Below are 26237 nucleotides of genomic sequence, written 5' to 3'. Positions count from 1 at the left end.
ATCTGGATCCCTAGAACTATTCTCTGGAGTTCTCCCATGCCCTTCTTCATTCTTAGAGTTGACTAAGGCAACTGAATCTCAGACCCCATTAAAAGCCACACCCCTGTCTATTACCCATTGCTGTTGATTTGATTCCTACTTATAGCAACCCTATAGGACAGAGGAGAACTGCCCCATAGTTTCCAAGGACGACCAGTGGATTCTAACTGCTGGCATTTTGGTTAGCAGCTGTTAACCACTATGCCACCAGGGCTGAGCTTTGAGGGGGTAAATGAGATTTCAAATTCAGAGGTAGCAACTTTCAGGTTAAGTGGGGAGATGGAATGCCTTCAAGTATTTTTTCCTACCTGTCCTAGAGAGCACATACATAAAGATGACTTCATTACTTTGGGGCCTGAATAGACCAACTGAAAGGACAACAGATTAGGAGTTGGGAAGTCTAGGTTGTAAGAACAATCTTTGCTGCCACTTGGACCAAAAATCTTACTTTAGTCCTCCTCACCCTCCCACAAATAAGTGTGTGTGTGTGTGTGTGCGTGCATGTATGTATATACATAGACACACATGTATTTAGCCAGTGGTACTACTTAATTCACAGGATTATTGTGAAGGAAAACATTAATAGCTATTAAGAAATTTTTTAAAGTTAGTGTAATTTTGATAACTTGTGTCTGCTTATTTTAGTGCAGGCATTTTGTTTTTTAGAATCTTTAGTAAGGTAATCAGCAACAAACACCAAAAGGAAGTATGAGCTAAAGCTTATTAAAAGTCTAAGTGAACAGAGAAGAGTTTTAACTCTTTTTCGCAGAAGAAGGACGTGTTTAGGGAAGACAGTGCGTTGCCAAGAGGCAAATAAAAGGAGAGCAGCGTGACTTACCCCCTTTTGCTCTTACCTTGCCAGCACAGAGCCTAGAAAGGGCAGAAGGTGGCTCGTCAGGACAATGTAAGCCCAAGGCCAAGAAAGGTTGTAAAGGAAGTCTTTCCTTTTCATGAGTTCAAGTCTGTAGTCCCAGATCAGTTATACACGAGGTACAAAGAACTTGCTTGAATGATTGAAGATCCGCTGCTGGTGATGAGCCATGGAGAAAGGGGCATAACAAAGAGAGGTGATAGGCAAGTAGTCCCTAAATTGCCTAAGAAAGGAAAAGAGGGGAGGGGAGTCTAGAAAATTAGACAGCTAAGTTGGACATTAGATAGTCCCTGGGTGGCTCACACGGCTAAGCGCTTGACAGCTAACCAGAAGGTTGGCAGTTTGAACCTACCCAGAGGCACCTAGGAAGACAGGCTTGGCGATCTGGTTCTGAAAGATCACAGGCTTAAAAACTCTATGGAGCAGTTCTACTCTGCACATATGAGGTTGCCATGTGTCAGAATTAACTCAATGGCAACTAACAACAATAACAAGCTTGACTTTATCCCTGACAAAATTCTATAACGAATGATTAATCAGTTGGTTTGTGAGCCTTCAAAAATGAAAGTAGTTATCTGGGAATGTGATGGTTTGGTAACCCAGCCTCATTTCCCTTCTGATGTGTTTGTAAGTGATTTATGATGGGAATACAGAGAGAGAGCTGCTCAAACTATTCTAACAATCTCCCTGCCCAGTAGCAAAAGAAAGGTTCCAGGCACACAGCCCAGAGTGGCCTGACTCAGACTCAAATTGCTTTGAAGTCAAGTGTTTTATTTTAAAAGCCTATGTGGATTTCACATTCTATTCTATCATTTTTCCATATTTATCTAAATATTACCTTTTGATTTAAAAGTTAAATTATTTTGCTTTTCCTTTCTGAATCTTTGAGTAAAAAGGACTCTCTGGGAGCAAATGCTGTGGCTTTGTCTACCCCCGGTTGATGGCTCGGGAAAGCGGATTTGTAGCTAGATTATAGGCTCAAGATTCAAAATGTATCTGAGCAATGGGTCCAAATCAGTGAGATGAAATGTAACGGTAATGAATGTGAAGTCCCACATTTACATTTCAACAATAATGCCACTACCTCCACCACCAACCACCATAACAAGAGTTGCCTTTATTAGATACTTACTGTGTACCAGGTTCTGTGCTAATCACTTTACATACTTCATTTTCTTCAATTCACTCACCACTTCAGTGACATAGGTACTCAATTATTAGTAACTCCATTTTATAAACAAGGGAAGCAAAGCTTAGAGAGTAATGTCTCCGAGGTCATACAGCTGGTATCTGCGCTGAGATTCAAATCTAGCTGGTCTGATACCAAGCCGAACTTTTGCATGTTAATGCTTCTCAGAAAACCAGTTAAATAAATACAGCACGGTTGAGTCCCCATGTAACTGCATCTCTGAGACTTCTAAGCTTACCACCATCTTAGTATAAATATGGAGGCTACAAGATGAAAACAATCAGAGGTGTTATGGGAGGGATGGCTCAGATAAAGGGAGACCATAGTTCCAGTGGTCAGCCAAAGCTATTTGCATTCAGTGCTGGGTAGCATGATATTAAAATATTGACAACCTGTAGTAGGTTTGGAGTCCCTGGGTAGTGCTAACAGTTAAAGCATTTGACTACTAACTGAAAGGCCAGAGGTTTGAGTACAATCAGATGTGCCTCAGAAGAAAGGCCAGGCTCTCTTCTTCTGAAACTGTGGAGCACAGTTCTGCTGTGACACACATGGGGTCATTGTGAGTTGGAGCCAACTTCATGGCAACTGGTATGTGGTAGGTCTGAAGGACAGTGGGCATGAGGTCATGTGTCGTAGATTGAATTGTGTCCTCCCAAAATATCTGTCAACTTAGCTAGGCCATGAGTCCCAGTATTGTGTGATTGTCCACCATTTTATGTGATTTCCCTGTGGGTTGTAAATCCTATCACTATGATGAAATGAGATGGATTAGTGGCAGATATATTGATGAGATATGCAAGATTATTTAGTGTTTTAAGCCATCTCTTTGAGATATAAGAGAGAGAAGTGAGCAGAGAGACAGGGGAACCTCATACCACCCAGAAAGCAGTGCTGGGAGCAGAGCATGTCCTTTGGACCTGTGGTTCCTGTGCTAAGATGCTCCCAGACCAAGGGAAGACTGATAACAAGGACCTTCCTCCAGAACTGATGGAGAGAGAAAGCCTCCCCGTGGAGCTGCCACCTTGAATTTGTACTTCTAGCTTACTGGACTGTGAAAGAATGAACTTCTCTCTGTTAAAGCCATCCACTTGTGGTTTTTCTATTATACGAGCACTAGATGACTAAGACGTCATATCTTGGGTGGATATAGAACTGAGAATATGGTTGCATGAAGAAGGGAAGATAAAGTGGTGAGATGTGATAGTTATCTTGCTAATGATTTGTAGCAAATTGTGGAGGAAATCATTTTCACAATGATTCTAAAAAGATGCTATAGTTTGACATGATTTACAGGTTCTCAAGCTTTTTCACTTTTCTCCATCCTTCCTGGTTGTCCCATGGAAAACCAGAAAGGGTAGGGAAAGAGGAAAAAAGGCCAATGTTTGGCTGGCTTCTCAACTTAAGAACACTTCTCTAGAAGACAGGACACCTGAGTTCTAATCTCAGCACTGCCACAGTTTTGTGTTTGACTTTGTGCAGATCCCCTAATCTGTTTGGTCTACATGTTTTATGCCTCTACCTAATTTACAGATTGAAATGAGATTATACATATGAAATTGTTGGAAACAATATCAGGCATTATTATAACTAATTATTACTATTACTGTATTATAATATCATATAAAACCTCCACTGCCATAGAGTTGATTCCAACTCATAGTGACCCTATAGAACAGAATAGATCGGCCTCATAGGGTTTCCAAGGCTATAAATCTTTACATAAACATATTACCATATCTTTCTCCTGCGGAGCAGGTGATAAGTTCGAACTGCCTACCTTTCAGTTAGCAGCTGAGAGCTTTAACCATTGCATCACCGGGGATCCTTATATTGTAGTTTATAATAATAGTAATATAATCACAGTTATATTATAATAATATAATAATAGTTATAATAGTTTATAATATAAACTATAACTATTATTAGTAATTATTATTAATCCAGCACTTGTCTGTCAGTTTTTTGTACTGTGGTGGCTTGTGTGTTGCTGTGGTGCTGGAAGCTATGCCACCAGTATTTCAAATGCCAGCAGGTCACCCATGGTGGACAGGTTTCAGTGGAGCTTCCAGACTAAGACAGACTAGGAAGAAGGACCTGGCAATTTACTTCTGAAAAAATTGGCAAGTGAAAACCTATGAACAACAAGGGAACATTGTCTGATACTGTGCTTGAAGATGAGCCCCTCAGGTTGGAAGGCACTCAAAATATAACTGGGGAAGAACTGCCTCCTCAAAATAGAGTAGACCTTAATGATGTAGATAGAGTGAAGCTTTTGGGGCCTTCATTTGCTGATGGGGCACGACTCAAAATGTGAAGAAATAGCTGCAAACATCCATTTAGTAATTGGAACATGGAATGAGTGAAGTGTGAATCAAGAAAAAGTTTAAGTTGTCAAAAATGAAATGGAATGCTTGAAGATTGATGTCCTAGGATTAGTGAGCAAAAATAGACTGGTATTGCTCATTTTGAATTGGATAATCATATGGTCTACTATATTGGGAATGACAAATCAAAGAGGAATGGTGTTGCATTCATTGTTGAAAAGAACATTTCAACACTTATCATGAAATAGAATACTGTCAGTGATAGGATAATATCCATACGACAAGGAAGACCAGTTAATTATTCAAACTTTCGCACCAGCTGCTAATAACAAAGATGAAGCAATTGAAGATTTTTACCAACTTCTGCAGTCTGAAATTGATCAAACATGCAACCAAAATGCATTGATAATTACTGGTGATTGGAATGTGACAGTTGGAAACAAAGAAGAATCAGTAGTTGGAAAATATGGCCTTGGTGATAGAAATGATGCAGGAAGTCACATGACAGAATTTTTCAAGACCAATGACTTATGCATTGGAAATACCTTTTTTTTAACAACATGAATGGTGACTATACATGTGGACCTTGCCAGGTGGAATACCGAGGCATCAGATTGATTTCATCTGTGGAAAGAGATGATGGAGAAACTCAACATGATCAGTCAGAACAAGGCCGGGGCTGACTGCGGAACAGATCATCAATTGTTCATATGCAAATTCAAGTTGAAGCTGAAGAAAATTAGAGTCCATGAGAGCCGAAGTACAACCTTGAATATACCCCAACTGAATTTAGAGACCATCTCAAGAACGGATTGATGCATTGAACACTAATGACTGAAGACCAGATGAGATGTGGAATGATATCAAGGACATTATACAAGAAGAAGACAGGAAAGACAGAAAAGACCAAAATGAATGTCAGAAAGAATGCTGAAACTTGCTCTTGAACGTAGGGTAGCTAAAGTGAAAGGAAGAAATGATGACGTAAAAGAGCTGAACAGAAACTTTCAAAGGGTGACTCCAGAAGACAAAGTATTATAATGAAATGTGAGGCCTGGAGTTGGAAAACCAAAGGGGAGGAACATGCTTGGTATTTCTCAAGCTGAAAGAACTGAAGAAAAAAATTCAAGCCTTGAGTTGGAAGTCCAAGCTGCCCTGAAGGCATTGGCAAAAAACAAGGCTCCAGGAATTAATTGTATACCGATAGAGATATTTCAACAAATGGATAAAATGCTGGAAGTGCTCACTTGTCTATGCCAAGAAATTTGGTAAACTGCTACCTGGCCACCTGACTGGAAGAAATCTGAATACATGCCTATTCCAAAGAAAGATGATCCAACAGAATGTGGAAATTATCGAAAAATATCACATGCAAGTAAAATTATGCTGAAGATATTTAAAAAAATCGTTGTGGTGGTACATGGACGGGGAACTGCCAGAAATTCAAGCTGGATTTGGAAGAGGCCGTGGAATGAGGGATACCATTGCTGATGTCAAATGAATCTTGGCTGACAGCAGAGAATACCAGAAAGATGTTTATTTGTGTTTTATTGACTATGTAAAGGCATTCGACTGTGTGGATCATAACAAATTGTGGATAACATTGGGAAGAATGGGATTTCCAGAACACTTAATTGTGCTCGTGCGAAAACTGTACATACACCAAGAGGCAGTTGTTCAGATAGAAAAAGGGGATACTGCATGGTTTGAAATCAGGAAGGGTGTGCATCTAGGTTGTATCTTTTCACCATACTTATTCAACCTGTATGCTGAGCAAATAATTTGAGAAACTGGATTATATGAATGAGAACACAGCATTAGAATTGGGGGAAGACTCACTAACGACCTGTGATATGCTGATGATACAACTTTGCTTTTTGTAAGTGAAGAGGACTTGATGCACTTATTGATGAATATTAAAGACTACAGCCTTCAGTATGGATTACGCCTCAACATAAAGAAAACAAAAATCCTCACAACTGGACCAATAAGCAACATCATGGTAAGTAGAGAAAAGATCGAAGTCATCAAGGATTTCATTTTCTTGGATCCACAATCAATGCCCATGGAAACAGCAGTCAAGAGATCAAACAATAAATTACATTGGACAAATCTGCTGCAAAAGGCCTCTTAAAATGTTGAAAAGCAAAGATGTCCCTTTGAGGACTAAGGTGTACCTGACCCAAGCCATGATATTTTCAGTTGCCTCATGTGCATGTGAAAAAAGCTAGGTAACAAATAAAGAAGACCGAGGAAGAATTGATGACTTTGAATTACGGTGTTGGTGAAGAATATTGAATATACCATGGACTGCCAGAAGAATGAACAAATCTGTCTTGGAAGAAGTACAGTCAGAATGTATAGAAGTACAGAATGTACAGAAGTACAGTTAGAAGCAAGGATGGTGAGACTTCGACTCATGTACTTTGGCTATGATATCAAGAGGGACCAGTCCCTGGAGAATGACATCATGCTTGGTAAAGCAGAGGGTCAGTAAAAAAGAGGAAGACCCTCAATGAGATTGGTTGTCACAGTGGCTGCAACAGTGGGCTGAAACATAGCAATGATAGTGAGAATAGCACAGGACCAGGCAGTGTTTCTCTCTGTTGTATATATAGGGTCATTATGAGTTGAAAAGGACTTGACGCCACTTAGTAATAACAATTTTTACTAATAATCCATGAGTTAGTTGTAATGGTGCCTTAAGCCAGGATTATTCTTAAATAAATCTCACACCTGTTGGGGACAATACCCTTCAATCTCCATATTCTCACCTCTTCTAGACAGTGTATTTTTAGGTTTTCTGTAATGCTACACTGCTGTTTTTCATTTTAAATCCAGTCTGGCTTTTCCCCTTAAAGCCACAGGACTTTTAAAGTGAGTGGCTGGTAGTATAACTGGCACATATATCGAATCTCCTTAGTCTGGGCTGTTAAGTAAGTTTAATTAATTTACTAAGTTAATGTTCCACTGCTAGCAACAGAGCCTCATTGCCATCAGCTGGGAAGAGGGAATTGAAAGCCTAAATGAGCTCATTTTTTCACAGTTGGAATTAGGGACCAGTTAGCCAGTTGTGTGGGTTTTCCAATTTCTCCGTCTGCCCTAGGGGGATTCAGGCAATTCACTTCCCCAACACAAAGTGTGAGTAAGAGCAGGAAGAGGGAAGGGAAAAGAAAGAAGAGGGGGGAACTCTCCCCAACATTTACTTCCATTTTTGGAACTGGAAACGTCATCTGGCCTTTGCTTGTTAAGCTGGGCTTAGGGGAGCTTTTGCTAATGTTCTTAATAGATTGGAAAAGGGAAGGGCCTCAGTGAAAGATATTTACCACGTGTATTTTCATTGCAGGGTGTGCAGATAAAGGGAAAACAAATAAACAATCAAAGAATGGAAACAAAATTACAGAAATTTGCAAAATTTGACAAATGGTGGCCTGTAGTTGCCACAAGCTAATGGCTTGCAATGATTAATAAGAGTAAAAATAATTGCATTTCATTAAGATTGATGACACCCCATTTAACCTCCCCTCTCGTTTCAGCCCTAAAGTGGAAAGAGATGAAGTTCTCATCTATAATAGCTCCTGTAACATTGCCATGGAAACTGAGGCAGAGATGGAGTGTGAGACGCCTAATCAGCCAATTACCGCCAAGATTACTGAGATATGGAAAAGCCGGGGCCAGAACACTCAGGTATAATCAAATCTTTTTTACAGACTGATTCAAACAGCTCAAATTAAATTTGTAATATTGTGTACATTAAAAAAACAATTTAGTCCAAATGGCAGCAATAGATAATATTAAATGCTCTCAAAAGTTTGAGGAGCTGGTCTAATGTACAACCTCTGAATTCATAGTTTTAACTATGGTTAATCATATATTTTCTCAAAAATAAATGAGCTCTGCCTGGTCTCTTTTAAAGTGAATTCCAAACAGATAATCTCAGCATTTTGTCCTGTTTTCTATGTGCATGTTCCAAAGAGGCTTTCTGTGGTTTATTTCTTCATGAAATCAATGGCCTACAATTTAGCCAGACCCTTTGCAATTGGAAGCCTTCCAGATCACTCAGCTATCTTCAGCTTGGTGGGATGGCAGTGTCTGCTGGTCCTTCAGTTCCTTTCTGTTCCCTGGGGAGGCAGAGTGGAAAGTGCAGTTTCTGAGGGAATTATATGGAAGTGGAGGCTGCAGAGGACCTGAGGGTTGTTTTGTCCAGCCCCTCAATTCTTCAGCTTTCCAATTGTCTACACCACTCCCTCCAAGTGGCTCATCTCAGAGTGTGTTCTTAAAACTCCCCAGTGAGAGATTCCACAGCCCCCTTAGGGAATTTGCCAGAATTGAAATCAGAGGCTGAAGGCTCTTTGGAATGTAGCGGATAATCTTTTACAACTCCCCAGGCTTCTTACTGTACACAGATAAAAAATAATATTTATTGAGCAGCTACTCCCTTGGGTGTATTTCTCTTTATGAAAGCGATTCCCAGATTTTCTTCTCTTTGTCTCTTTTATTTGGAACAGACATTTACTGAGTGCCTATTATGTGCCCCACCCCACCCCAGCTTCTCTCATGAATGCTGCTGCTTCAGTTACTAAACCTTCCCAATCCAAAACGATACTTCCTGGTTCGTAATGCATACTTTTCCACAACTTCTGGACTGCTGCTGAAAAATGTGTGTAATTACAAGAGCATGCTTTTTCCGTCCTTCCTAAACTGTGACCTGTCTACTTTCCCCACCCTCCTGGGGCCTTGCTGTCCATTCTTTCACCTGTCCAAGCTCATCACCCTCCTTTACTCTCCCTTCCTGTGGCTGCCCACAACTGTCACTTCTGGCATCATTGCTTCCCCAGAATAGGCCTCTTCCTTTCAATTCACTGCCAATTTTAATTCTTCATCCCCGATATCACTCTCTTCTAGTTGCAGCCTCCACCTCTCTGTGCACCTTTCCCAGCAGCTGGCTGTCAGTGATGTCCCTATTGTAATGAGGTGGGACTGCTGAATCAGGGCTGTATTGTGGAAAGAGGCATGTGGTCAGACAACCTGCACTCCTAGTTATATGACACTGAGCAGTCTTTAAACCTCTCTGGGCCTCAGTTTCTACCTGGGTAATGACATGGCATGGCTGGGATGGTCCCATGAGTAAATGCTCATGGAAGGAACAGAGAGGCAGGTGAGCACAGGGTTAAGTGTGTGATCTTTGGAGCTAGACTGCCTGGGTTTGAATACATTGGTTGCTACCTGGAGGACCTATGCAAGTTATTTAATCTCCCTGTGCTTCAGTTTTCTCATCCGTAAAGTGGGAATAGTAATAAAAACCAAAAAGCAAAACCTGTTGCCGTTGAGTTGATTCCAACTTATAGCAATCCTGTAAGATAGAGTAGAACTGCCCCATAGGGTTTCCAAGGAGTAACTGGTGGATTCAAACTGCTGACCTTTTGGTTGGCAGCTGTCTTAGTCATCTAGTGCTGCTATAACAGAAATACCACAAGTGGATGGCTTTAACAAAGAAAAGTTTCTTCTCTCACAGTTTGCTAGAAGTCTGAATTCAGGGCACCAGCTCCAGAGGAAGGCTTTGTCAGCTCTGGAGGAAGGTCCTTGTGATGCATCAGTCTTCTCTGGGTCTGGAGCATCTGAGCGCAGGAACCTCAGGTCCAAAGGACATGCTCTGCTTCCTGCACTGCTTTCTTGGTGGTATGAGGTCCCCATATCTCTCTGCTCGCTTCTTTCTTTTATATCTCAAGAGGGATTGGCTTAAGACACTACCTAATCTTGTAGACCTCATCAGTGTAACTGCCGCTGATCCATCTTATTACATCATAGTGATAGGATTTACAGTACATAGGGAAAGAAAATATGGTAGACAGAAGACAATATGGTAGACAATCATAAAATCCTACAAGGGAATCGTGACCTAGCCAAGTTGACAGATATTTTTGAGGGACATAATTCAATCCATGACAGCAGCCAAGCTCTTAACCATTGTGCCACCAGGGCTCCAGGGATAATAATAGAACCACTTAATTTACTATGGAGTCCTTGAGTGGTGCAACAGTTAATGTGCTGCATTAAAATGTTGGAGGTTTGGTACACCCAGAGGTGCCTCATAGAAAGGTCTGGTAATCTACTCCTGAAAAGTCAATCACTGAAAACCCTATGGAGAAAAGTCTACTCTGGTAGTGAGGACTACAATATATAAACTACTGAGAACTGTACCTTAAAAAAAAAAAAAAAAATTTACACCTTGTAAATTCCCAACGTTAGCAATTATTGGTAGTAGTAGTAATTATCTTGTAGAAGCTGGCTAGTAGTAGTGCTACTGGTAGTAATAGCTAGCTGATAGTGGTGCTAGAAAATGATATGGAATTATTTTTCTGTTATGCTTGCTGGTTTGACCAGAGCATTTAACATCTTTGATTATGTTTAATTTTTTATTGCCTCAAAGTCTAATTTTGAATTTTTTTTTCCCTTGGAAGCTTAAATACCTCACTCATTCAAAATATTCACGCAACACGTACTTATTGAGTTCCAGCCATGTTCAAGTCCTCAGCCATGCTCCGAGGAAGAAAAAAGTATCGTGAAAGGAGACTCTACCTTTAAGAAATGGTAGGGGAGAAAGGACATGTGGGGAAATAAGAAAGGTTCAAAGAAGGGTACGTGGAGTCAATTCATCGGAGTTGGATGGAACCTTGGACACCATACAGAGCAGCCCTGTCATTCAAGAGATGAATTAACTGAGGCCCATAAAGGGAGGTGACTTGGTAAATGTCACACAGCTAGTTATTTGGCATCATAAGCAATGTAACCATACACCATTGGGGGAAAGTAAGCCATTTAATCTTTAGGAACCAGAGGGGCATGTCTGTCAAAACCTCTTGGGCTCTGCCAGTATGTAAGTAACTTCAGTCCTGAGGGTGGGCACGGGTAGACTTTCTAGATGTTGATTCTAGGTGTGATAAGCATTAGAACCAGATGTTGGTAATGATGTTACAGTTTTAAACAGTTAGTCTGTTGGGAGCAGGGCCCATATTGAGTAGCCAGGAGTACAAAGGGACAGTGGCAGGGCTCCAAGGGATTCCTTTACTTTGGCTCCACTCAGGCAGATGGTTTACCCAGCTGCTTTAGTTGTGATAACTTGAAAAGGTTTCTCTGAACATCTAATATCTGCCATATCAGAGGAAAAAGGAGCCTGAAACAATGCTACTAAAGTTCTCTGAGAAAATATTTTAAGTTCAGAATCCTTGTTGTTAGTTGCCATTGAGTTGATTCTGACTCATGGTGACCCCACGTTTTAGAAAGTAGAACTGTTTCCTAAGGTTTTCTTGGCTGTAATCGTAACAGAAGCAGACCACCAGGCCTTTTCTTCCGTGGAACGGCTAGGGGAGTGTTTCCGGTCAAGTGCTATTTGGAGTAAGTACAAAATAAAGACATGGCAGTTCTGTAAAACTCAGAAAGTTTATTACCCTTGTGTGTTCTCTGAAAAGCTATGTACTCTGGCAAGCTGTAAAATGAATCCAAGAAAGAAGATGATGTGGTGTATAAGAAACAGTGGTGAAAAAAGGACCTGTAGAACTACCAAAAAAAAAAAAAAAAGTAAAAATGGTTGATAATGTGGCTGTAAAGCTTAACGCGGTTGTTAAGAGTGGGTTCTCAACCAAGCAGAGGCAGGAACCTCCTGTTTCAGGTAGGCGTAATAAAAGAAGACCAAGAAACAGAAGCATAAGCCCCCTCTTTGATAAATGAAGAGACACTTGTAACACAAACCACATTACATGAAGATATAAAGCAAATGGAAGAACGGCAAATGAATTAACAGAGTGGAGGAAAGTCAGAATGAAGTGCCAGCATAGGGAAATTTTGGTGAAAAGTAAGACAATTTGGCCCCACAGAACCCTAGAAAAGCTCTGAAAGTTTGAGAAATCAGGTATCAGCAAATGGGCATGAGGCAGGATGCTGAAACAAGGGGGTTATTTGAAATCCTCTCTAAGGAGTGGTTTGATCCCCACGACAATATGCCTAGCTGGCCCAGTCAGACATCTATTCCTACCCCGTCCTTTATGAAGCAGAGACATGGTTTCAGGACAAATTGAATCAGTGATATATTAACTATGTACTTGATACAAACACGGGAGAGTGGGGATAAAGAATGCAACTAAAGTCTGGAGAATGAATGGAAAGTCTGCTTCCTCTTTTGAGAGAGGTCAACCCTCATACCCCACTGATTTCTTTTCCTGCCCAGCTACAGAATCTAAGTTCTATTCCTACCAGGATGAAGACTGGAAGGCACTTCTCTGGAGAGATTAAACCAGAGCAAAGACCCACAGATACTGACATTTAGAAACCTCGTGAAGTTCCACTTAACACAGACTGCATACTTAGCTTTTTAGTACATTGCTCTTAAATATGAATGGACAGGCTTCTGGCTCTGGCCATGAGAGAGTAATGAGTTCCAGACATATCGTACTGCCATACCTGACTGTAAAACAAGTCAAAATGTATTTCAGGCATTGGATGACAGCACAAGGCTGTGAACCATGAGAAAAGAGAAAAACGTAAGGTGAGCTCCACATTCACCCTGTCTTTCTGTCTGGGGGCACTATCCAGGACACAGCACAGGGCAGAGGAACCCAGAGGGCAATTAGCAGCCCCACTGGGAGGAACATCCAGAGACCGGAGCTCAGGGATGCTGATGTTGTTGGAATTTGCAGGGCAAGGTACTGAGAGGAGGGAGTTGTATAAAGAAAGGGCTCTAGAAATCTGCATGGGATTCCCTTGGGTCTTTGGCCCAATAGTAAATTAAATATGCACTGAGTGCGTTCCTGTGAGATCTGGCGGAGAACAACATCTAGGAGGCTCATGGTGAACGATATATTCCAGAGGTTGCACGGTGAGGTTTTGGAGTGCTGACCAGTTAGAGTTGATGAAATGTCATTTCATACCAAGTCATTGAGTTGAGACCCCAGAAAGGTCAAACCTTAGGAACAGGAATAACTCTAGCCTTAAAGTAAAGCTACTCTAAGAGCTTGAAATTGAACCTGAAAACAAAGGCTTACCCTGGATATGGCTGCTCTTCCAGTAAATTAGCTGCCTGCCAGGAAAAACCAAGAACAACAAAAAGCTCAGCACAATTTAAAAGGCCATAACAAAATCCAAACTCTCAAGAACACAGCTTCTGCGAAGTCCAACATACAATCTGAAAAAAAAGCCAAACCAAACCTGTTGCTGTCGAGTTGATTCCAACTAATAGCAACCTTATAGGATGGAGTAGAACTGCCCCATAGGGTTTCCAAGGAGTGGCTGGTAGATTTGAACTGCCTACCTTTTGGTTCACTGCCATAGCTCTTAACCACTGCACCACCAGGGCCCCAACATGCAACCTAGAACCTGCAAAAAAGCAAACATAAAAAAATAATAAATTGAAACAGACCCATGGGTGATAGAGGTCCTGGAATTTAGCAGACAAGGACTTTTAAACAACTGTTATAAATGTATTCAAGGTTTTACAGAAAAATATGGACTTAATAGGTAACCTATTAGAGAATTCAGCAAGGAACTAGAAACTATCTTAAAGAACTAAATGGAAATACAGCACTGAAAGAAGTAATATGTATAATGAAAAATTTACTAGATAGGCTTAAGGTTAGATTGGATACTATGGAAGCTAAGACCAGTGACCTTGGAAACAAGACAATGAAAACTATTCCAAGTGAAGAAAAGAGAGAGACAAAAGGACAGATACTCAGTAATATCTCACCAGCGTTAAGTAGTCTAATAATTGTTTAATTGGAGTTGCAGGAGAGGAGAGGTAGGGATAGAAGGGAGGGATAGAAAAATATTTCGAACAATAATAGCTAGAAAATTTTCAAATTTGATGAAAACTACAAACCCGTAGATTTAAGAAGCTTAACGAATTCAAAAGAAACATAAAGAAAACCATTATTGGAGTTTTAAATCACACTAAGATGTCAGTTCTTCCAAATTAATTTTCATATTTAATACAATTCCAATAAAATATCCAAAGAGTCCTTTTTTTTTTTTTGGAAAAGTTTCCAGGCTGATTAAAAAATTTCATTGAAATGCAAAAATCTAGCCGAAGTACCTTGAAAAAAAAGAACCAGTTCAGAGGACCTTACACTGTCTGATTTCAAGTCCTACTGTAAAGCTATGTAATAAAGATAGTGTGATATTGGCATAGAGTAGACAGAGAGATTAAGGAAAAATAAGAGAGCCTAGAGCTTAACCCATGTTTTTATATAGCCAGTTGATTTTTGACAAAGCCATCTTAGCAATTTAATGGGGGAAATGAAAGTCTTTTCACCAAATAGTACTGGAACAACTGCATGTCCACATGGACAAAAATGAACCTTGGTACCTACCTTACACTGTACACAAAAACTTAATGTCCTGGGGATAATTTGAGATGGATCATGGACCTAAACATGAAATCCAAAGCTATAAAGTCTCTAGAAGAAATCATAAGAACTATCTTTAGACTTTTTAGGAAAAAAAAAAAATGATATCATCTTTGGCAAAGATTTCTTAGCTAGGAAATACAAAGCACTAAACATAAGAGAAGGAGCCCTGGTGGCACAGTGGTTATGTGCTTGGCTGCTAACCAAAAAGTCCGCAATTCAAACCCATCCGCCGTTCCATGGGAGAAAAATGTGGCAGCCTGCTTCCATAAAGATTATAGCCTTGGAAACCCTATGGGGAAGTTCTACTCTGCCCTCTAGGGTAAGCATGAGTCAGATTTGACTGAAGGGCACACAGCAACAACAAATGTAACAGAAAAAATTGATAATTGGACAGCATCAAAGTTAAAAACTTCTCTGGTCCATCTTCAGGCACCATTGAGAAAATGGATAGACAAGCCATAGACAAGGAGAAAAAATGTCAGAAAGCATATATTTGATAGAGGACTTTTATTCAGAATGTATAAACAACTCCTACAACTCAATAACATGAAGACAAATAACCCAATAAAGGGTGGCTCAACAACTTAAGCAGAAACTTCATATAGAAAGGTATATTATACTAATGGTCAATAAGCCCTGAAAAGTGCTCAACATCATTATTCATCAGTAAAATGCAGATAAGTATCATGGTTGGGTAGCACCTTCCTTGTGCCGATACTCTCTATCAGTAATGCTAGGCAGTGCTTAACCACTGTACCACTGGGACTCTTTAAGTTAAAGGTACTTTGAATAAAGCTGTCTCTTCAAGTGTGTTACTTAATCTATGAAATATTTTAACAAGATCAAGACTCCCCATCCATTCTGTTATTGGGTGCTGTCGAGTCAATTCTGATTCATAACAACCCCACGTGACAGAGTAGAACCGCTCCATAGGGTTTTCTTGGCTGTAATCCTTATGGAAGCAGGTTGCCAGATCTTTCTTCCATGGAACAACTAAATGGGCTAGAACTGCTAAACTTTTGCTTAGCAGCCGAGAGCTTAACCATTGTGCCATCAAGGCTCCTTCCATCCATTCTAAAAAAAAAAAAAAAAATCCATTCTAGTGACTACAAAATAGTCCTCAGACACCCTTGATGTTTGATTGGTTACATCACCACCATTTTTTCCCCCACAAATATCTATATTTTTAAATTCATTTGGGATCGTCAATGCACACCTCCCTCAGGAATATGTTTCTTTTCTTAAAAAAAAAAGGTTTTTCTCCTGCAAAATCCCATAATACTTTATTATACTTGTTTTATAGAATTTATCTTTTTATACTGTAAAAATTACTCCTATCGGGACATCTAGGTCAGTTGACACAACAAAATGTATTATGAAAACATTCTGCATCCCACTGTTTGGGGTTTTAATGCTAGCAAGTGGCCATCTAAGATGCATCAATTGGTTTTAGCCCACCTGGAGCAAAGGAGAATGAAAAACACCAAAGACATAAATTAATTATGAGCCCAAGAGACAGAAAGGGTCAGGTAAATCAGAGACTACGTTGGTCTGAGACCAGAAGAACTAGATGGTGCCTGGCTACAACTGATGACTGCTCTGACAGGGAACACAACAGAGAATCCTTGATGGAGCAGGAGAACAGTGGGATGCAGACCTCAAATTCTTGTAAAAAAGACCAGACTTAATGGTCTGACTGACACTAGGAGGACCCCGGAGGTCATGGTCCCTGTACTTTCTGTTAGCCTAAGACTGGAACCATTCCCAAAGCCAACCCTTCAGACAGGGATTGGACTGGACTATAAGACCGAAAATGATACTGGTGAGGAGTGAGCTTCTTGGCTCAAGTAGACACATGAGACTGTGTGGGAAGCTCCTTTCTGGAGGGGAGATGAGAAGGCAGAGAGGGATATGAGCTGGCTGAATGACTACGAGGAGTACAGGGTAGAGAGGAAGAGTGTGCTTTCTCATTAGGGGGAGAGCAACTAGGAGTACCTAGCAAGGTGTATATAAATTTCTGTATGAGAGACTGACTTGATTTGTAAACTCTCATTTAAAGTACATATATATACATATATATGTATGTGTGTGTATATATATATGTATATATAAAACTCCTATTTATTTAAATGTCTTATCTCCCAACTAGATACCAAACTCCCTGAGGGTGGATCCATGCTTGTTTCATCTTTGAGGAATGGATGGATCAAGGAGTATATTTGCACTAGGTTACTGTTAAAAAAAACAAAACCACACTGCTTAATTTAATCTCTACTTTCAGCACCTGGGTGCTAACCTAAAGGCCATTGGTTGGAACCCACCTGCTGCCCCATGGGAGAATGATGTGGTAGTCTGCCTGATGGCAATGGATTTTTTAGTTCAAGGAGACTCCTAGAAAATGGTGTAATACAGTGATGTGACAAGTTTTACATTTTCTTTATGATGTGTATAGCTATTTAGAAGCTAATTTGAAAATATTTTTCATTCCCTAATCAATTTTGTTTTCCTATTTAAAAAAAAGAAAACATTGCTGTAAAGTTGATTCCAGCTCATATCCACCCTAGAGGACAGAGTAGAACTGCCCAATAGGGATTCCAGGGAGCTGCTGGTGGATTCGAACTGCAGACCTTTTAGTTAGTAGCCAAACGCTTAACCACTTGCTTCACCCCTTCCCTCAGATCCCTTCCCCCTTTCCTTTCTTTTCTTTTCCTCCTCTTCTTTTCTTCCGTTAAACTCACTTCCTTTACTGAGGGTTGCTATCAGTCGAAATCACCTCCATAGCAAAGTTTTTTTTTTTTTTTAATCTTCAGGGCTGGGTGCCCATGGAGGGAGGTACTGTTAAAAGCAGGGTGGAGCTGGTTGTTAGGCCAGGGACTTAAGAGGCAGGAACTCAACCATTCCCCTGACCTGGCTGACCTGGAAGAAACTTTCAGGGTTCTTTGTGCCTATATTTTCTTTGTGAGATGAGTCTCTTAATCTATGCCAGCTACCTCTTTCTAGGGGCTGGGAAGGCAGGTGGTTGCACAGCTGAAAGGAGCTTCACCTCCTTAGGGTAACTGGACAGCAGAGACACAGAGGACGCACAGTGAATGGGACTCCTGGGGCCTGGCTTCTTGTTCCAACTGTGTCTCTGTTTGACTTCAAGGTATGTGGCGAGTCACTTAACCTTTCACCCGATTGAGGTTTGTACTACTCGAATTCCAGCTTTTGGAGGGAAGAAGACAATACACATCAAAGTGTGGTAGAAGGAGGAACCTAAAAGCTGAACAGAGGCATTATGATATCCTAGTGAGGAACTTGGGTTCTGGAATAAAAGATCTGAGGCTGATTCTGATACTTCTTTGCTATATAAAATTGGACAAATTCCTTAACGTCACAGTCTCTTAATTCCTACTTCATAGGGTTGTGAGAATTAAATAACATGTGTAGAGCGTTTAACACAGTGCGTCATTCATTGGAAATCCTCAAAATGTGCCATGCATCACTATTTTTCGTTAAATACCCAATGGGACAACTATACTGGAGAAGGGAACCATTAAAAATCTGTTTTTCAAAGGATATTTAGAGACATGAGGATGTGTTTAAATATAGCAGGCTGCAAAACAATGTGATTCATATTTTTAAAGTCCATCTGTGGGCATAAAGAAAAATGATTGGAAGGACATTCAAGACGTATTTTCGTCATTTGTAATGATGGCCAATAACATCTGTCCTGATATTTGGGTTGTACTGTAGAAATTAAGAAAGATAATAAAACTGTAAATGCTCCCCAAACTGCAAACTTTTATGCAAAGTTAAGGTGTTAACAATTAATGCCATTGTTTATTGCTGTTTTGTCATAAAGAGATCTTGCTGTGTAAAAGAGGCTTTGCCACTTATTTGAAACCAAAACTTCTGTGTGTGTGCGCTTGTCTCTCTCTTGCTTTTTTCTCTTTAAAGAGGGAATTCACAAAATGTTTAGCCTCGCTACAGGCTTAACTTCATCTGAACAAGTTGGTTGTACGTCTCCATGTGTTTCTATTAAATGGGCTCGTGACATTCAGCCTGTTCTTCTCAATCCAAGGTATGTTAGCAGTAAATGAGGCTGTAGTTTTGATGACTTTGTCATATTTTGGAGACCAGGTGGCCCAGTGGTTTAGAGTTCAGCTGCTAACCAAAAGATTGGCAGTTCCAATCCACCAGCCGCTCCTTGGAAACCTATGGGCCAGTTCTGTTCTGTCCTATATAGTTGCTATGGAATTGACTTGACCACAATTTTTTTTTTTGTCATATTTTGGCCCCAAATCTTATTGTTCTTAGTTAATATATGGCTATGTAATTATTACATCACCATATGGGAGTTTAAATCATTTCAGGTAAACTGCACTTAATTTTTATCTTAAAATAAGTTTCTGTTCTCAGTGGAAAACAATGAGTTTTATTAACCCTGTGAAAATTCACCTATTAATAACAGACAGAGGGTAGCCCCATTGGGACTTGACATGATTATTTCCTTCCAAAGTACAACTTTTTAAGTTGAAACCATCCTGGTCTAAATAAATACTGCGTGGAATTTTCTCAGTGAAACCTAATATCCTGCAGAAATACATGGGCTTATTTTGGATATGACTGTGGGAATGGAATGATGAGTTATCTTCTGGGCCTTTGCAAATATGAGACTTTAGCTGGTCCTTAGATAGGCACAAGTGCTATGAAATTGCCTTGGGTGGTGGAACGGCCCCACATTAAGGTTCTTTGGACTCTGCAGGAGAAGAGTTTGGTGAGTGAAGAACCCAAAATGTCCAAATTAGTTTGTTATTGACTCTTTGGGTGATTTTGGATAACTCTATTTTGTAATCTCATGTCTCAGTTTTTTGATCAGTTTCTTGACATGGAAGTCCTTAGGAATGGAACTATCAGTATATTTAATGCTTCGCACGAAGGAAAAGCTTGCTTTTCAGAGGTCCATGGGTTCATTTCCTGAAGACATTGTAGTAAATCACCACCCTCATGAAACCTAATAGGAAATTAAGAGCACCTAATATATTTTTTTTTTTTAATATAGGTACCCTTCCCAGGTATGAAGGGCCTAAGATAGTAGGTGAATAGGTTTCAGAAATTAGATGTAGTCCTCCTTTGCATGTGTGATGGTGGTGGTTTTGTGTGTGTGTGTGTGTGTTCGTGTTAGAGGAAGGCACAGTATGTGTTTCATAAGAGTTTGGTTATGTGGCTTCTTATTAGACATGTTAAACATTTAAAATTTTGCCACAAGTTATAAAATGTCACCAGTTTTGAGTCTAATAAATGCTGCATTTCCATTTACAATAGTAAATAATCATCTCGGTGTTGAGATACAACAGGCAATTCAGTAATTTTTCTTGGATTTCTTCCTCAGTGATATCTGAGGAAAACGTTATTGGCTCATCCCTCCATCTCTCTCTCCAAGGTTCTTGTTGTTAGTACCACTGCTTGAAGTCTGCTCTTTCTTTAAAGAGTCACTGTTGTTGTTAAGTGGCATTGAGCTGGCTTGACTCATTGAGACCTTATGTATAACAGAACAAAAGGTTGCCCAGTCCTGCACCATCTTTATGTAGATGCCCCTAAAGTGTACCTCTTTGTGGAAGAAACATAGGAAGCCTTGACTAGATAGCTGTAGTAGAGCTGGAGATCAGAGAGTGAAGAAACTCGGGTAAAAGTGTTTTACTTTTTACTCAAATTTAGAAATTAGGGGAATAGGAAGAACATCTCATTTTGGATGAGGGAGAATGTGTTTGTTCAAACACTGAAAATGTTGTAGAAACTGACTCCATTAAATTGAAAATTCAGCTCAGAGAGAAAGAACTCCCTTCTCTCAGGGGGTTGTTTTAGAGGAGAAGAGAAGGGGAAGCAGAAAGAAAGAAGCAGGGGTGTTGGGTAGAATTAAAAGAGTGTTGAACTTGTTTTTAGTAAAAGCTGTTACTCAGAGATAGAGGTTCTCGTTATAGTATTATGCTGTGTATGGGTGGATTAATATTAACTTGCTATTGACTATAAAATGGTTGTCTCAGGTATTTGTTTTGCTACGTTTTTTAAAGACTTTATGCTGCTGCTGCTGCTTTTTTTTTTTTTAACCAGTTTGTCCCAGCTTTGAGGGGACTGATATAATCTCATTGAGCAGATCAATGAAGGATACATATACTCTACTCATTGATGGTTCATTTAGTTAATGCGTTTCTGTTGCCTTCATGGGTCTCTTCACTGCTGATTGGACATTTAGGTAGCACTTCTTCTGGCCCCTTGGTTGTCCTTGGCTAAGGTTAGTTTATGACAGGATAGTGACGGGTGTTGATGTAGGTATATCTGACCCCAACACTGGCACAAGGCATTTCTCTGGTTACCCTTCTCTATGGAACCAAAATAAATGCAAGTCAAGGGAAGACTTTGTGGATGAGGAAATCTTTTCCATTAAATATCCACCCAGGGATCACCTTAGCCACCCCAAAAGGAAGGTAATGTGTCCTTTCTAAAGGAGAAAGGAAGTATGTAGAAGCAGCCATTTAATGAGGGAATAAATTGTTCTTAGGAGCTTATACACAAAACAAATAATAATAATAGTAATAAAAAGGCATGTCTTGAGACCATTAGTTTGCCAAAGACACGCCTGGCCTTCCTGAAAGTATCGTAATCACTGAGCTAGTTTCTCCAGGTTCTCCTTTTGATGAGAGGGATGCAGATATAATACAGAAGGAATCATTTTGAAGGGTTTTCTTACTTCCAACTAGGTGCTAGTAACCTCTAAGATTAATGAATATTTAACTAATTTTCTAGAACTGGTTCTCTTTTTTACTAAGAGAATGTATAACATGCTGTCCTCTGGATAACTGTCTCCAACATTCAGTTCTCTTCCACTTGGAGTACAAGGGAACAATACACTTGTCCACCTTCTCGAAATTTTATGTGGCCATATGACTGGCTTAGAATATGGGTGTCGTTAGCTGCTGTGGAGTCAGTCCCTGACTCATAGCGATCCCGTGTACAACAGAACAAAATGCTACCTGGTCTTGCACCATCCCTATGATTGGTTGCGAATCAGACTGTTGTGATCCATAGGGTTTTCACTGACTGATTTTTGGAAGCAGGTCACCAGGCCTTTCTTCCTAGCCCATCTTAGTCTATAAGCTCTGCTGAAACCTGTTCAGCATCATAACAACACGCAAGCCTGCACTGCCAAATGAGTGGTAGCTGTGTATAAAGTGCATTGGCCGGGAATCAAACCCAGGTCTCCTGCATGGAAAGCAAAAATTCTACCACTGAACCAGCAGTGCCTCAGAATGTGGGTTGGTTTATTATTACTTAATTTTTTTTTTGCACCACCGAGGGTTTTGCATTTGTAGGCTACTGCACATAATCTAGCCAGTCCTGGGTGATGACACCATCTTTCACAAGTGTTTCTGTAGCACTGTGGCTCTCTCACTGCATCCAACCCTGTGCCTTTAATTCTTCTCTGTGAGTCCACATGGAATCATCACCCGTTTTATGTTCTTGGTGGCAGGTATGATAAGCTAGACTATGATATGGGACCATTAGGCAGACTTTATGGACTGATGGAATTTAGTGGGGAAAAACAGCCAGATATTTGGTAGCTGTCAGCCTTTTTCCATCCTCTGAATCCTCATTTTACTCTACTTTCATTTGTTGTGTGCTTCCATTCTCACCCACAGTCCCTATGCCCTGAAAATCCTCTGTGGAATTTTCTAGTGCTGAGAAATTAATCACATTTACAATGTTGTTGCACTTTATTGAGTGGGAGTTTGTGGGGAGACATGAGTCTTTCTGGCATTTTCACCTGTGCTAGGTCTCTGTTTTCTTCTAAGAAACCCTTCATAATATTATGTGTAAAGAAAATTTGTCCAAATCAATCATGTATCTGTATCTCTGTCTGTATAAAAAAAACAGTTGCCATTGAGTTGTCTCTGACTCATGGTAACCCCGTATGTGTCAGGGTAGAACTGTACTCCTTAGGGTTTTCAATGGCTAAATTTTCAGCAGTAGGCCACCAGGCCTTTCTTCTGAGGTACCTCTGGGTGAACTAAAACTTCCAGCCTTTTAGTTAACAGCCAAATTCATTAACCATTTACACCACTCAGGGACTCCATATCTTTATATGTATCTCTGTCTTTATCTGTAGCATCTATATCTACAGTCTGTAGATATCATTTATATTATCTGTATATGTAGTCTCTGTACAATCTATTTATAGTTATTTCCCAAATACTCATATTCTCTCATTTCTCCATTTAAATTTCACTTTAGGATTTTTCAGTCTTGTTATGAAGATTTCAACCATGAGGAACAAAAAACCTGATTCAGGTGGCCTTAAATGATAAAGAGACTTTATTGGCTTATAGAACTGAAAAGTTCAAGAGTCAAGTTTAATCAAGATTCAGCAGCTTAGTGCTCACTAATGAGATGGGTCATTCTGTGTCTCTGCCCTGTCTTCCAGAGAGTCAGATTCAACCTAAGGCTGCTTTCTTTGTGGCCACAAAATTGTTGCCGGTAGCTCCCAGGGCTACTTGCCTCCTTGTTTGTATTTTGTAGAAATAAGAGGGTCTTTCATGAACATAGACTCTGAAGAAGAAAATTTCTTTCTCCAGAATTCCCAACAAATGTCTGCTCATGCATGACTCATTGGTCCAAACTGAGTCAGTTGACCATACTGCTCTGTGGCCCAGTGGCTTTGCTGATTGGCTTTTGCTAATCTTTGTCTAGTGTGGGCCTTACATTAGAGCTAATCTCACTCCAAATGCCAGCAGAAGAATATGGGGGCAGTGATGTCTAGATGGATAATCTCTGGGCTGTTAATTGGTGGGAAGCTGGGGGAATGGATTTTAGGGAGTCAGCCAGCGCTTGACCACAATGACATTGCTTTTCTGTTTATAGATCTAATCTTAAGTTTATTCCTTACTGGTTCTTTTTGGTAACTGAAGGCATCGTTGTTGCATGGACTTTTGACAGAGGTGAAAACAAGGCATCTTTTCTGTAAAAGGAAGTTAGCTAAGCGAAAAGGAAACAGAGTTTGGTAAACCTCCCTTAGAATTCAGTAGAGATGTTTGCTTTTCACAAACAAACAAATAAACAAGCAAACAAGAAAGCATAATGACTACATAAAATACACACACCTTCAGTAGCCTGCAGGACCTCAAAATCAGTTATGTGTTTCTTTTGTGATGAGCATCTTCCTGATTCAAAATGACAGTAGTTGTTTTTATGATGGACCAGCTCCCAATGGGGATGGATCATCACTCAGTTCTGTGTGAGACAACCTTCCTCTAATAATAAAGAAAAGAGCAATCTAGGAAAAGAAATGGGCCATTATAGTGTTTGCCTCTCATAATGGGTATTTCTACTTTACAAATATTAATTAAACCTCCCAGCATCACTGTGTAATGAATACCTATTTATACAGAGTGGAGAAGACAGAACCCACTGACCAAGGCCCCTCCATGAATTAATGTCAGAAGCAAAGACCTTGACAGTTGGGGCTCACAGCTCCAGTACCAGTCACCTGACAGCATTGCCATTTAACTTCTCTCCATTCCCAGAGGGGAAAAGCGTGCACAGCCAAGCAGAAGCAAATATATTTTGTTCCGTTTCTGCCTGGCACCGATTAATATGAGTTGGAAGGACACTACCTGATGCCTTTACTAAGACACACAGAATGAATGGAGCAATATGGCCAGTAGAGAGCATGGTACTCCGTTGTCTGGAAAATGAGATTATTGTCCTTTAATCCTTCTCATATATTATTTATGGAACACTCAGAAGATGCTATTTATTGTATTAGCTCCTATACAGGATTTTCAGATAATTGTTTTGAGAAATGACAGAAGACAATGAAATTATGAAGAAACCAAAAAACCAAACCCAGTGCCGTCGGGTCGATTCCGACTCATAGTGACCCTGTAGGACAGAGTAGAACTGCCCCATAGAGTTTCTAAGGAGCGCCTGGCAGATTCGAACAGCCGACCCTTTGGTTAGCAGCCGTAGCACTTAACTAGTATACCACCAGTGTTTCCGAAATTATGAAGGGCTTGTATAAAATTAATATGTTAAAAAAAACCAGAATGTTAAAACTAGAGGGCACTCTTTGGACTTTGAAAAGTCTTAGGGTTATGTTAACTCTCCAGACAAATGAGATACAACCCCTACGTTTTGGAATTTACTGTCCAATATAGGAAAGATAACATATAAACCCAGTAATTATACTATCCAAAACCAAACCAGCTCATGGTGATCCCATGTGTGCAGAGTAGAACTGCACTCCATAGTGTTTTCAAGGCTGTGACCTTTTGGAAGCAGATTGTCAGGCCTTTCTTCCAAGGCACTCCTGGCTGGGTTCGAACTTCCAACGTTTCAGTTAATAGTTGAGCAATTAACCATTTGTAGCACCCAGGATCTCCTGATAATTATACTATAATTGTGTGTGATAAATGTGATAATAAACATGTTTGTATTTCTATGTGGAACATCAGTGAAGGCAGATTTTCTGGCTGGAAAAATCACAGGAAGACTCCTTGGGGAGTATGGCATCTTTATCTGAGCCTAGAAGAATGACTAGGATTTGGGTAAAGGGAGCTAAGGAACAAACGAATGCTGGTGAATACACTAGTATTAAAAAGCCCAGAAGGTGGGAACACATCACTTATATACAAATAATTATATTTGGCTAGAGTGTAAGGTTTGACAGGAAGCATTGAAAACAAAGGTTGAAAACCATCATGAGCAGTCTTGGGTGCCAAGTGAAAGTGTCTGGATTTGACCCAGGAGGGAATGGAGAGCTGCCGGAGACTGTATTTTGTAGCTACCACTTCGTGTCAGGAAATGTCCTGTAGAGCCTGTGTCAGAATCAGAATGCTAAAAAAAAAAAACAAAAAAACCTGGTTTAACTGTGCCTGGCGCCAGGCTAGTCCTAATACAGGTAACTGCTGTTCTCTTGGAGCTCAGATTCAAGTCCCTGAAGGGCAGTGATGTCTACTGAGGCTAATACGTAAGGAAATGAGGCATCTTATAGCTGCAGGTGAGAGAGGGTGATATTCTGAATAAATGTTCTGAAGTTAAGATGGAGAAACACCAGATAGACTAATTGAGTGACAGAAAGCCCTGTGGTTTCTGCTCTGGTGTGGTAGCTTCCTGGGAAGTTACAGAGGCAGGCAGTGTTGCCTTGTGGTTTGGGAGTGGGTGATCTGAGTCCTGCCTCCCAGGGTTGGTATTACTTACCTGGGTGACTGTAGCACGTCCTTGGGAAAACTTTCACAGTTTGAGTTACCCTGTCTGAAATAAGAAACTGGACTAAATGAGCATTTTCCAGTGTAAGTTGTGTGGAAATTAGTAGCAATGGATGTTCCATTAGGAAAAAAAAAAGGGGTTCTGTGGCCAAGTAAGTTTGGGAAATGTTG

General features: G+C 40.2%; 1 protein-coding gene across 1 annotated transcript in view; it reads left to right on the top strand.

Annotated features, from left to right (window-relative positions):
- PKHD1 (PKHD1 ciliary IPT domain containing fibrocystin/polyductin) overlaps window positions 1-26237 on the top strand; it is a 593425-nt gene that overhangs the window by 101721 nt on the left and 465467 nt on the right. Inside the window, exon 35 of the mRNA XM_049894022.1 lies at window positions 7960-8110. Coding sequence (XP_049749979.1) covers window positions 7960-8110 — 151 coding nt within the window. The remainder of the gene's footprint in view (window positions 1-7959; window positions 8111-26237) is intronic.

Source organism: Elephas maximus, chromosome 1 (assembly GCF_024166365.1).
Source record: "Elephas maximus indicus isolate mEleMax1 chromosome 1, mEleMax1 primary haplotype, whole genome shotgun sequence".
NCBI classification, from domain to species: Eukaryota; Metazoa; Chordata; class Mammalia; order Proboscidea; family Elephantidae; genus Elephas; species Elephas maximus.
Note: the sequence above shows the minus strand (reverse complement) of the source record. Positions and strands in the feature narration are given on the sequence as shown.